This window comes from Melanaphis sacchari, unplaced genomic scaffold (assembly GCF_002803265.2).
Source record: "Melanaphis sacchari strain LSU unplaced genomic scaffold, SCAv2.0 Contig19_pilon_pilon, whole genome shotgun sequence".
NCBI classification, from domain to species: Eukaryota; Metazoa; Arthropoda; class Insecta; order Hemiptera; family Aphididae; genus Melanaphis; species Melanaphis sacchari.
In genome coordinates this window covers 1,765,685-1,779,521 of record NW_020270975.1, presented here as the reverse complement: position 1 = coordinate 1,779,521, position 13,837 = coordinate 1,765,685, and the positions used below count along the sequence as shown (strand labels likewise).

Sequence of the window (13,837 nt, the reverse complement as noted above, 5' to 3'; positions counted from 1 at the left end):
ATACATAAATATATATATATATATACATGCTTGGCTCAGGTGTAATACGAGAGTATTTACACACACACTAACATATATATATATATATATAAAAAGCGACTGATCGAGAAACGTGTTGTATATTTTGTATACAATATACATATATATAATATATGTATATAAATAGTGTCGTAAGCGCCACACGGCTTGTCCGAGCGTTCTGTGCCACACAGAATAAATGGCTTTTCAGTATAAACGAATATATATGTTATTATTTATATATACATAAGGTTTTCCCTCTATATTTTTACTCTCACTCTATCTCTCTCTCTCTCTCTCTCTCTCTCTCTATTTTTTCACCGCCGCCGCGCGTCCTACCCACTAGTCTTAGCCTCTTCCCCGCAAAAACCGGCAGGGGTCGTAGCGATCCTTCCCGCGCGCCGGGGGCCGGGGAGGATTGTCTGCGTGGCGGCGGAGGGGAGGGTCGACTGCGGCGGGAGAGGCGGCCGGGAGTTTCGTACGTAGTGCGTGTGCGCGTAGGCGCATAAACGCGCGCGCGCGCGCTTGTGTGTGTGTGTAAGTGTGCGCTAGTGTGTGCGTGCGTGGTGTGCGTGTGTGCGTGTGTGCGTGTGTGTGTTCTGCGGCGGCGGCGGGCAACGGTCTCTATATCCTTTTGGTCGGGGAAAGCGGCGGCGGCGGCAGCGACAGTGCTGTGCGAGTGTTACGGCCGGATGAACGTGCAGGCGCTGCTGTAGCGGCTGTGTGTGTGAAAACTGCGCGCGGCACGGTCTGTGTGTGTCTCTACCCCGAGAGCTGAGTGCGCCAGGACGTTTTGACGAGCGCAGTCCGCGGTCGGATGTGCCCCCCGCTGCACGAATACAACCGAAACGGACTACATAGGTAATATCATATTATCGTATCCGTGTTTGCATACGTCGTCGTGTATATACCTACCGATAACTGTGACCACGGTTACTACGGTGGTTTTATGCATGTGCGCGACTTCGGGTCTTGCAGCCGGTCGTCGACGGGAAAAAGCGCACGGTAAACGGCCGCCGGGCGGCAGCGGATACGCGCGTGAAGCCCCGGAAGTGCGCCGATAACCCCGCGCGCGATATAATACACGGCAAAAAAGTCCCCCCTCCCAGTTGCAACGGCGGCTCACGGATAGTGTAAGAGCAGCAGCTGCAGTAGCGGCGCAGTAGGCTGTCAGGTGCAGGTACCGGTGTAGGCGACGGCGGCGGTGGCGACCACGGCAGCGACGGTGGTGGCGATAAAACCGTCGCAGTTGCAGTAGACGTCGTCGTCGCGGAAGAGCGGCTAGCGTTCGCGTGACGAGAGACGTCCCGGAGTGGGCTGTTATTGCGCGCGGATGGGCTGCGATCTGGGAAAACTGGCCAGCTCGGCCAAGTCCGGCGACGACCGCGGCGGCAGGCACAAGGACGCGTTGGAGGAACCGCCGAGCCCGGGCCCCCCGGACCCCCGGCTCCCGCTGACGGCCAAGCAGAAATACAGCATGATCGCATCGTGGAAGGGCATATCCAGGGCAATGGAGCCCACGGGGGTGTACATGTTCATCAAGTACGTACCGCAAGTATAATAATACACGCAATACTTACCTGCACATTACCGCACGCCGTCAGTTTTCGGGGGGCTATTCAAAACGATTCGTCCGATTTAAAATGCGTATCGTGTATTTTTGGTTTCCAGATTTAGCGTACGCTGTACCTACGCCGGGCTGTACGAAATAAAAGAATAACATTTCGACTTTATTTGAAGAGTACATGAAAATTATCTAAGTAGTGGCTTCCCTCGGTCGTAAAAATAACGTAAAGTCGGGTCTTAAATTCTTTCCTTACACGTTCGTACACGGTGTCTTAAGCTTATCCACAAAATAAATAGTCACATGGCGTAAGATCAGATGACCTATAGGAATTAGGAATCCAGTTGTAAAGCATCGTAGACATTTGTTTTAAATAATCTCGTATTACGTCGTTGAGCAAATTCACATTCCCCTGCGCCATTTATTCTTACTGTTTTTATTCGTAGATACTCGTAATTTATATATTTTTTCCCAAAAGACAAACAGTTCGCGCGTGGATGGATACGTCGTAATGTGGGTATATCTAAATAATGTCAATTAATTCACCCCTATACACTTTAAAAATACCATTTAGGGACGCTATTATTATTGTTACATTGTTATTATCGTAACGAAATTATTCGCGTCATATTTTATAATACATGTATAAAACGTGATCTTAGGTTTATGTTTATGTAAGTAAGATATATAATATTCCTACACGCGTAAATTAACATTGAAGATCAGCATCATTATTGTTGCAGGTGGAATATTATTAAGTCGGTGTGTGGATGATGAGACTGTAAGAATATTTTTTTAATATAAAATATTTTAATGAAAAAATAATTACCTACCGTTCAATATCTTACAACAACAGATCAAAGTTTCCAAATACAATTTTAGTACTTAATATGTTCCACTACATTGAACAAAAGTCTCACGTTTCATTGTCTCTGATAACCTGATATAACTACCTACCTAAAATCGTTAGATTAGTAATAACATTTATTTATTGGAGCTATAATCGCCTAATTGCTTAATTATTATTTAAATTGCATTATTTGTTTGTTTTATTTTTATTCTTGAAGAAGATGAATGGGCAACGTTTCACTCGAAACTTGTATCTGGGACTTAATAGCAGTGTGCAAATTTCCGGACTTGTATTGCCCAATAAAGTAAATTTCACTAGCGTCTTGGACCGGTTTCTAATATACAAATAAGTTATTAGTTGTTATAATAATATTGTAATTTGTAATAATACCAAAAAAATAGTTATATTTTTCGGCCGTTTTGGCAACTTAAAAGAATGTGCTGACTAGAACTTGCAACAATGAGCCACCCGCCACTAAGTGAGGTTTTTGAGACTGACCTCGACCGATTATAATAAAATGCACCACGTTAAGTTAGAATGATGTAGTGTAAAAGCTATTTGCACACGCCGCCGACGCCGAAGGGATATGATATATTATAAAGAATTCTCGGGCACTTTATATAACTACGACCGTGGTATATACATACATATATATGTGTATGGTGTCGATGGCGACGACGACGATGACGGGCAAATAACACTTGACTCTTCAAACGTGGTATTTGCGTCTAGTGAATTATAGTTTAGTTTTTTTTCTCAAGCACGCCCAAACAATGACAGCGTTTCCGGAAAAACAAAATTAGGTCGAAATGGAAAATATATACATCATAGTTTTTCCTAAAATAAAAAAAAAAAGATCTCTTATTACGTATACAATTATAATATTATACAAAAAAAAGTAATATTATTATTATTATTAACAATTTTTTATGCGTAGATAGTCTCTGCTTGATAATAGATAATATTATAATACACATAAATCTATTATCCGCGTGTGTTTGAATTTTTTACTCACACTGCTGATTATGCGAAAGGGCATAAATATATATATATATATGTATTATGTATATTATTTATAACTTGACTCACCCGACTTTAGGGTCTAACGTTTAAATCCAGCTGTATTACCCACTCAAAAATCTCGGTATAATAATGCGAAAACGGGATGCGATGACATAACTACATAATTCAACGGGTGCATCGATACAATATATGATACAATAATATGACACCGTGCCAACAAAATGCTTTCCGAATTCTATAGCCAGGCTTTTTTTTTGTATATTACACTGGGTAATTCTTTTATTGAACAACACTTATTATATCAACATCTATTAACGTGTTTGAAAATATTTTTGTACTTTATTTTCAGTTAAAATGATACAATATTTTCTAAAAAAAATCGTTTGAATTTTTTGATTTTCTATTTTTTTGAATGACAACTTACATTTTAAACTTTATTTTCGAAGTAAAATATTTTTCGGATTATTTTGATACATACAGATCGAAATTCAGACGAATAGTTTATGAGTTATTAATATTCAAAGTTTAGGTGAGCAGAGACGCGGAGTAGTAGACCAACATTTTACAAGTATAGTATCTCATACCAATCTACTCCGCTAACCCGACTTTAAATAATTGTAACTCAACTCATAAACTTCTTGTCTGAATTTAGATTCTTGTGTATTGTAATCCACTAAAAAATATTCTACTTCGGAATGTAAAATTAAAAATATATTTTTTCATTCAAAAAACATTCAAAGAAGTAAAAAGCTTTAAAAATATAAGTATTTAAAAAAAAAAAAAAAATTATTTCATTTTTGCTGAAAATTATATGAAAATGATATTTTCAAATATTTCAATAGATTTTGAAATAACGAGTGTTGAGCGTGATTCAATAAACAAATCATCCTATATATTTATGGATATGCAAGAAATGAAAATAATTTCCTGATACCGAAAATAAAACGGTAAAAATAATACTATACACGTTTATATATAATAATAATATTATTATTATGATTATTATGATTATTATTATAATACATCGAATCGAATCAATTCCTGGGCAAAGGGTCGAAAACGGAAATCGCAGCGATCGGCGGAGAACTCGCCTACATAAATATATAATATATATATATATATATATATATATATATATATATATATATATATACGTAAATAGAATGAATAATCGATGCACGGTACCTGTCGCAAAGATATATCACAATGATAATACTACTTTATGATTAATAATATTTAATAAGCAAATCGTAGCCGATGTGGCGAATGTGTTTTGTTTTGTTGATGATTTAAATTTTAATTAGACGTGTCAAACTACCTACGTGTTTCAAGTATGACGACCTAAAATAATAATAACAATAATGAATAAACGGATGTTCGTCAGTTATTATAGTACCTATATTGAATGAACGTGTGGAGGAGAATTGTAATTTTTTAAATTGTATTCCAATACCATTATATTGGATTAGCCACGCTGAAAAATGCAGTACGTGTTATTTCTATAGCATCATTAAGTTTAAGTTTCTCTTAGAACTTATACGCAAGTGCATACGATTCTTTGCACGTTTCAATTACTATTATAATAAATTCTTGAAACTTAAAAGTATAAATATAAGTATTACAAAATTTACAATTATTTCAATGTGCACGAGTTGTGTAATAAAACAGAAGAATAAAATATTTTTGTAAACAAATAAGAAAAAAAAAATTCATTAAATCGATTGGTTTTTTTAATTAATTTTTATCGCTTTTAGTTGTAATCAAAATATAGAAAAACTGAGTCATTCTTCGGCTTGCGCTATTATTGAATTGATACTTCATAAAAGTTACATACTTTTATGTTTTCATATATTCACTTCGTGTTTGGTAGATATCAAATGAATTTGAATTTTAGAATTTGTTTTTAAACTTTATAAAGTCGTTTCGAAATTGATTTCAAAGTATGAAACGTTCAATATATATATGGTAGAAATCTATATATATAACTTAGTACTATAATAATACTGTTCTTACAATAGTACATTGTATTCATTTTTTGTTATACACGATTATTTCATCTTGTTTCGGCCACTAGAATCAATGACATAATCATAACTTAATAACTCATACTTTTATATTAAATGTCAAATGTAAAAAAAAAAAAATCATAACCTCTTTTCAAGAGGATGAGCCATAATAAATAAAGTTTTCGTCAAGAGTTGTTGATAGAGTTTTTTTTTTTTTAATATAACTGCATTTGAAAATTCGGGTTGACTTAGTTTGCAATATAGATATGGTAAAAGTTTTATTTATTTTAAATAATGCAATAATACAATTTTATGAATAAAGAACTTATGAAAATATGCAACTTATACAAAATACCTATTATCAATACGAAATATTGTTTGCAAATGTTTTTAATTATTTATTATGTATAAGTGTTGACCTACTTTTTTCCTGGGTTTTATTGGATAGTATTTTATTTTTTTATTACTATTAATTTTGTCTGATAATACTCGTATAACTTTCAAGTTTATTATAACATTGTTATTATTTTTTTAAACACATTATAATTTAGAGCTTTTACAAAATACAAAATGTAGTTTAAATAATATAAAAAAAATAACAGTATAAACAATGTTAAAAGGAAAATCATTTTGGATATGAACAAATTGTAGTTGGGCGAATTTTGAAATGGAATTCAAGAGTGGTTAATTGTTAATGGCTATATGTCAATTTTAAATACAATTCAAAACGAATCGAATCGATCTTGTGGAAATTTAATAGTCATTCGTCGACGTTGGCAATGACTGCGTCATAAGTGTGCGTGGTCGTAGTGTGTTTCAATGACGAAATAATAGTTATTATCGTTGATTGAACTCACGGAAAATAGGTTTTTGTAGTGAATACAACAATAATTTGTGATTGGCTGGACGGGCACTATGACTATACGCGGGACGCAATTTGCTGGTGATTCACGTGGTTTAGTACAACCCTCGGTCGGGTGAACTTTAACGCATTTCAGTATTGTGAGGGGTGTGCGCACAACCTCTGTACAAATATAACCACTGCAATACCGGCACGACTTACAATGAGAAAGCTACAGGGAAAGGGGTGTAGGTTTGTTTTCAACAACAATAGTTGAGAGCAAGTAAGTTGCTTTGATTATATTACTATGATAACTATGATGGAAATCCGTGAAACTATATTTTGTGTATAGGTACTCAAAAAACGTGTTACCAAGCCATTCAACTCCTAACTTATAACCGTACTTTGCCAAGAGACATTTAAAAAGCATTCATGTTACAAATCAGTTTGTTCACAACAATTTAACAAAATTAATTAATTTTTTTTATATTCTTATTTTATCTAAGACTGTTATATGATTTACAGCTTAGTAATTGTAATTATTCGTATACGTAGATAATATATAATATCACCTTTGTTTTTGACAATATAATTTCATAAATAACACTAAATATTATTTTATTTACATTTTTATTTTTTAAATTGGCTGCAGATGTTATACAATAATATTCAACTTTAAAAACAAAACTGGCGCAAAGCCATTTTTATGAATACATTTTTATGTTATAATTTACTATCACATATGAATGTTTCTTCGTGACCAAAAAAATTATTATTTTTTATCATTCAATAGAACCTTTGATTTGATTTACGATTGAAATAAGCTTAATAAAAATATTAAAAATAATAAATTTTGTATTACTTGGTGATCACAGCAAATTTTAAATTTAATAACTAAAATATTATTTACAAAAAAAAAAAAAAATATATATATATATATATGTAAATCAATAATTTTAAATCCATAGTTGCTACAGGATAAATTTTATATCTACCTAGCAATAATATACGTTATTTAAATACGTATTTATGTTTTAATTACTTTCATTAGTGGATTCTGGCGGATGTTTAATGGTGTTGTTTTAAGTATAGACACTGAATATTGATTTAACTAAATGCTGAGAACTGGATGTAGTAACCTTTATTCATTGTTTTCTCTAGCAAAAACATGAACAAAATTAACGATGATCAAGCGTAAACATTAATGTTAGTAATAATAATAAAATAATACCACTAGTATACATATTTGTGTGAAGGGAGAAAACATTGAATTTGAAACTTTCCTCCGTATTTTTATAAACCCTTGTTTTGTTTAAACCAGAGTTCAGTAGAAAACAACACAATATAAACAGTTTTGGTCTCTCGCCATAACGATACCTGTTAAAAATAGGCCGGAGTTTAAATTTAGGTGTTATATATTATGTGTAATTCTGTTAATGGATGCACCCTGTTCGGCGAAGGGTAGTTTTGACTAGTAGACCTCCTAAGTCGGGGGGCTTAGACCTCTATTAGTTAGTATTAGAAGTATGTAATTTTTTTTTAAACTATTATTAGCACGACCCCCTCCGAAAACATTACATCGATGGACTTTGGGGTTTATAATGTTTTAAAATGGGTAAGAATAACAATGGCATTAATTATTTATATTACAATAACACTGAAATCGAAGGAGCTACTTATTTAGTTAATAAATTTACTTGGGCGTATTTCGGCGAGTGACGACTACATCAATATCATTGATATAGGTACATCTACAATGTCATCAAAATCGTGCGTGAAATAATTAAAAAAATTACGGTGGAATCGGCAATCTTATATCGGAGCGGCGTTAGGTAATATTACGCACCTTTCAGACACACCATGTATAATATTAATTTTAAATACTTTACGCGCCCTACACGGTAAAGTCGCTCGAACATCACTATTTACAATCACTTACGGCGAACGTTTATTGATTCCGAGGAAATTCCACAACAAATACATGTTTTCGTGGCCAGAAATGTATCTCCTATTGTGTATAATGTCATTTTATGACGTAGATTATACATCATTCAGAACACGTAATATGATAATCATATAACATTGTCGATATCTTGCCGCATCAGGGACGAACATGTTTAAACGGTCGTAATTTAGTGTACCTACGTATTTACCGCCGTGGTACAATCATATCATAATTCACAACGGCCTCGTCTTTAAGAATCATGAATAATTCCCCGATTTGGGGTTGACGCGCGAGGTGCACACGAAATATACACGCCGGATTTACACGTCCATTGCGGAGGTCTTATGTTCTTATGTAATGGATTTTGATGGACCCTAACCGTTTGTTTACGGTAATGTTTAAATAATTCATTTTGTCACCTTTTTTTTTTTTTTTTTTTTTATTTCATATGAATATTTCATTATTATAATTATTGTTACTATTTTGAACGATTATATAAAAATTAACATTTTTCAGTAGATGATATTACGGTCACGAATTCCATTAAATTAATTTTACGAAAAACGCTCGTTCTTACCAATGGTCATATAAAATAGTCGTACATTATTGTATGAGTATTATCAAACTTATGATTATCTTTTAATATTATAAAAATTCGTTTTGCACAACATAAACTAACGAGATTTAATTATTTTATTTCACATTTGTTCTATTTTGATGGCTATTGAAATTCCTGATGTCGTATACATATTGCGTTATTTTCCATTACGTAAAATGGACAAAATTCGCATCCATTTCGTAAATTCAAACTTTATTTCTCAAACACAGTTTCTCCACTTTGTGTAACTACACAACATGGATAACATTTCTCGAGATGGATACTTGAGCTATACTTAATGTCAAACGTCTTATCATTAGGATGTCTAAAATAAAGTTAACCAATAAACTTTACTTTTTTCGTTTTTTATTCTTTTTTGATGGTATTTTATTGATGATTTGATAAATGTATTATTATTACTAAACTACGAAAATATTTTGAAAGATTTCCAAATAAATTATATTGCAAAATGAAATTTGACTTGAGAAATTGTTTTTTTTTTTTTTATTGGTAGTAAAAAATGTGTGGTAAACAATTATACCATTAGCATTATACATATACATACATATATATAATATATTATTCAAAATCTTCTTAAACCATTGGTAGTATTAAAATTATTTTATGCTCAAGCAATTAAAAGTACAACAAACAGAATAAATTTATAATATGAGAGAATATATTCACATATTAACAATACACGATTGGAAATTTGTACATTATATAATAATAATTATATATCATTAGATATTTCTAATTTTTTTTTTTTTTTTACTGAATTGTGTAATTTAAATTTTCCATATTTAGGCCTAAATTCTCTGCAATAATAATATGGCTTGTATTGAATAATTTTCCCCTTTGTATTTTTCAAATTGGACTCATTAATTAAATGTGTGTTCAGACGTTATATCATCATTTATAAATTTAAAGCATATCGTTTAACAAATTTTGACATCCAAGATAAATTACAGTCAGCTTCTTCGTGTACCTATAGTTTTTCGGAACCAATTTAAGCATTTAGTAAAATATTAAACATATTGTATAATAATTACACAATGTGAAATAATAATGGCTTGACTTCGACAAAAAAAATAATATCACAATATGAATGCAACATATATTTATGTAAAAAATATATAAATATTAAAAATCACGAGATTTTATTTTGTCCATACAGTGTAGTAAGCCATTCAAAACGGTTTGCATTTTTTTGTGGAGAATTCTTATCAATAAATTAATTTTAACAATAACAAATTGTATTTCTATATTTACTGCGCTCGTCTATTTACAAGACCACCTTTAACTAAAAATGAATTACAACCAATAATGATTGACACCTGTTAAGTTCCAACATTAAAACAAGTAAAATGTACTTTCGATAAATTAATTTTCATTTTCACGATTTGCAAACTTTTTCTTGAACTTTTATAATACATATTATTTTTATTAGTCTATTGTCGGTTACACCTATTGTTTAGTAAAATATATCGAATCGACAAAGACTGTTTTCATAATCATTATTATGATTTATAATAATGATTCGATTTCGCAAATTTATACTTGACAACATTTAGATTAAAATGCGTAATTACATTTCGTCCTTCGATACCTATGGACGTAATTCATATTCGAAATTTTGAAATTTAATTAATAATCCATTGCGAATAAAAAGCGTTCTCGTGTTTATCATGCATAAAATAAATAAACGAGCGTTACATATATAGACAGTCACAGCTGAGCGTAATATCTCTTTCTCAGCAGTCGGCTTTATATAGGCTCGTTGTTTTAAAATTACAGTTTTCGAGTGTTTCGAACCCTTAAAATAAACCAGGATTTTCACACGTACCATTATTTGTACCGACTCGGAAATGTGGTTATAGCGAACGCATTTTTTGTAGTTGCGCAAGTACTGTATGTATATAAACCACTTGTGCATGAGCGTTACATGATATAGGTATACAACATATTATATGTGTATGATCGAACATCGCACAAATAAACCCATTATTTTTTTTGTGTACAGTAAGCAAATAATGGGCATAAAACCAGATGCTTTGCCAAACGCAGCAGTTTTTCATGAAATTTATTAAAATAAATTACATTTTTTAATAAATAAAAAAAATTGAAAAGTTAATAATTAAGTTTTGTATATAGTCATATAGTCATTAGTCACGTATGCGATTATCATTTATTAAATTACAAAAACATAAATAATAAATACAATTTACTTTTTTGTAGGTAAGCAAATGTATGATTGTTTAAGATTCTAAAACTTAAAATATTTATTTTTTTTATTTTTTTTTATTTATCGACTGTGAATGAATAATCTTAGTTAATAAAAATTAACTATTGATATTATTACTTTGAATATGAAAAAGCTAATAACAAATGATTACATAAAATTATTTTTGTACACAATACATTGAAAATAAACAGAATTTATGGGAGGTACAGTTTTTTTACGTAAATCAAGTAAACATACAATATTAACATTGATTAAGTGCATACATAAGCACTTCATCAAACTGCACTTTTTTAATATACATACACATAAGATTTTTTATCAACTTTTAAAACATAATATACTTCGTTTTATTTATTTTCAAGTAAAATCAACAATAAAATAATTAAACAAATTAAAATGTATTTCCAACAAATTATATACATAATATGATTATTTGATTCTAACGTTAATATTAAATAAATAGATTATTACTTGTACACACGTAGCTCTTAGATGTTTTGATTAGATTTGATAAGTTCTAATACGTGGATGAACTAATAAAGGTAAAGAACCTTTATAAGAGTTCTTACCGTTTTACTCAACTTGCCAAAACTCTAAATGTTATTAGAAGCAAAACAAGTGGTATTCCACGTAGACAACATTAATTAAATAATAAAATAATAATGAATTTACCAATTAATATATTTTAGTGAATTAAATATTAAGTTTGGTCATAATACTAAAACTATTTTATATAGTTTACATAATATACAATATAGCATATATGTATAACGTATATATTATATATTATATACTTTATAAATATTGTGTGTACAATGTACATATTATATAGTAATACAAAGTTTATACTTGATTTTCGTTATATTGTATTTGTTGCGTAGGGTTAAAAAATAAATAATATTATTTGAATTATCACGGAAACATAAATGTAAATTGCATAAAAAGATAAAATAAAACATCGTTAATATTAATTATAGAGATTTGTATTACTCTTCAATCAAATCGAATTTAAACATTAAAACATAAAAGCTGAATTATTAAAATATAAAATAAAATTCGAAATTCGTGAAAAATAATAATGTAGATCATAAAACATAAAAAAGAAATTAATTTTTGATTATTGTATTATCGTACTAATTTAATTTTACAGCAATTTTATTTTTTATATTTATATATTATTTTTTTGTCACTTAAAACATCTTTTATTAAAAGAAATGTTTCGATAATCAACTTAAAAGAAAGTTTCTGGTAAAGATTGTTCCTAGTTTGTACTTTTGAGAATTCAAAACTGAAAAATCTCAGTGTTTTTTTTTTTAATATTTTAAAAACAAATACAAACATCTGTAAGATCATATTATTATTTGTTTTTTTTTTTAACTTAAGATTAAATTTGCATTTATAAGATGTCAATTTTTTATATTATAATATTTTTACTAATGAAAATAAATACTTAAGTACTTAGTAATAAATCATTAAATAAAAAATAAAAAAGAATAGATCTACGCAAAACTTAGTGAAAAGTCAAAAAAATGATAGGTGAAATATCTTAAAAAAATATTATAATATATATTATCAATAGTACATATTTTTGTTATTCTGAAATAATTAATTGAACAGTTCAAGGAATCGCACATTCAAAAAAAAACATCTAAATAATAATTAATTTATAAAAAAATTATCTATAATTATACTTTTTGGTCATTATATTTAAAAAATAATTCGCAGTAACTTAATCACCATTTAAGAAATTTATAAAAATAAAACATTACATAATTATTAAACAAAAAAATAATACATTCCAGACTAGAAAAAATGTAAAAATGTAAAATAACATTATTCAATTTATTCTTTAGGTATTCATATTAATAATTGTGATTTGTGTTATTTTAAATTTAGAATGAAGTGAGAAATTTATAAAAGTTATCTATTGATGTTTTATTAATATTATTATTCATCTTTGTTAATCCACATATATAAACAAATATAAATATCTAAGCAAGTTAAAAACATAGGATATCCAACGCTACAAAATAAAAACTATTAAAACACTTTTTATTTTGTTTTTGTTATTCCTATATTTATATTTTTTTTAATGAGATGATAAAACGCGAAATTTATCACCAACTTATACTCTTTACGTTAGTGTCTATTTTTCTGAAGATTGTAATTTGTTTCTGCGATCGTTTCTGTTAACAACTTTTTTTTTTTAAGTTGATGCAATTGATAGTATATTTTTTCGAAACCTTAACAATTTTATATAATTTTATAAGACCAAAAATTAATTACTACTTGATTGTATTTATTTAAAAGGTATATGAGGTCTCGTACCAGAAATGGAATATTCTAAAGAAGATTATATTGCAGCTAGCGGTCTTAGTATACACTGTAAATTTAATTTATTTAACCAATCGATGTTTATAAGACCCATCGACATTTTACATGGCTTAATTCATTCTCTTACTATTATGAAATTTTTGGATAAATTTATTTCTTACATATTGTATGTATTCGATAAATATATTTATTTTTTAAATTAATTTAAAAACCTTTAATATTTGTTGAAATAGATCCTTATAACACATTTGTTTTTAACTTTATACGTATAAATAAATAAGTTATTTATACTATAAAGTTTTTTGCACTCTAAAAATATACAACATATTTTAATTTTATCATATTATATAAAAATATAAATTAAATATGCTTACAAACTATAACATTTTGAATTATATTTAATTAACTTATAA

At 29.6% G+C, this 13,837-nt stretch overlaps 1 protein-coding gene across 1 annotated transcript in view; it reads left to right on the top strand.

The window, feature by feature from the left end:
• Nucleotides 1-668: 668 nt before the first annotated feature.
• The window catches only part of LOC112593019 (neuroglobin-like), a 35,319-nt gene continuing 22,150 nt past the window's right edge, over nt 669-13,837 (top strand). Inside the window, exon 1 of the mRNA XM_025337233.1 lies at nt 669-1,560. Within this exon, the coding sequence (XP_025193018.1) occupies nt 1,352-1,560 (209 nt within the window). The 5' untranslated portion in view covers nt 669-1,351. The remainder of the gene's footprint in view (nt 1,561-13,837) is intronic.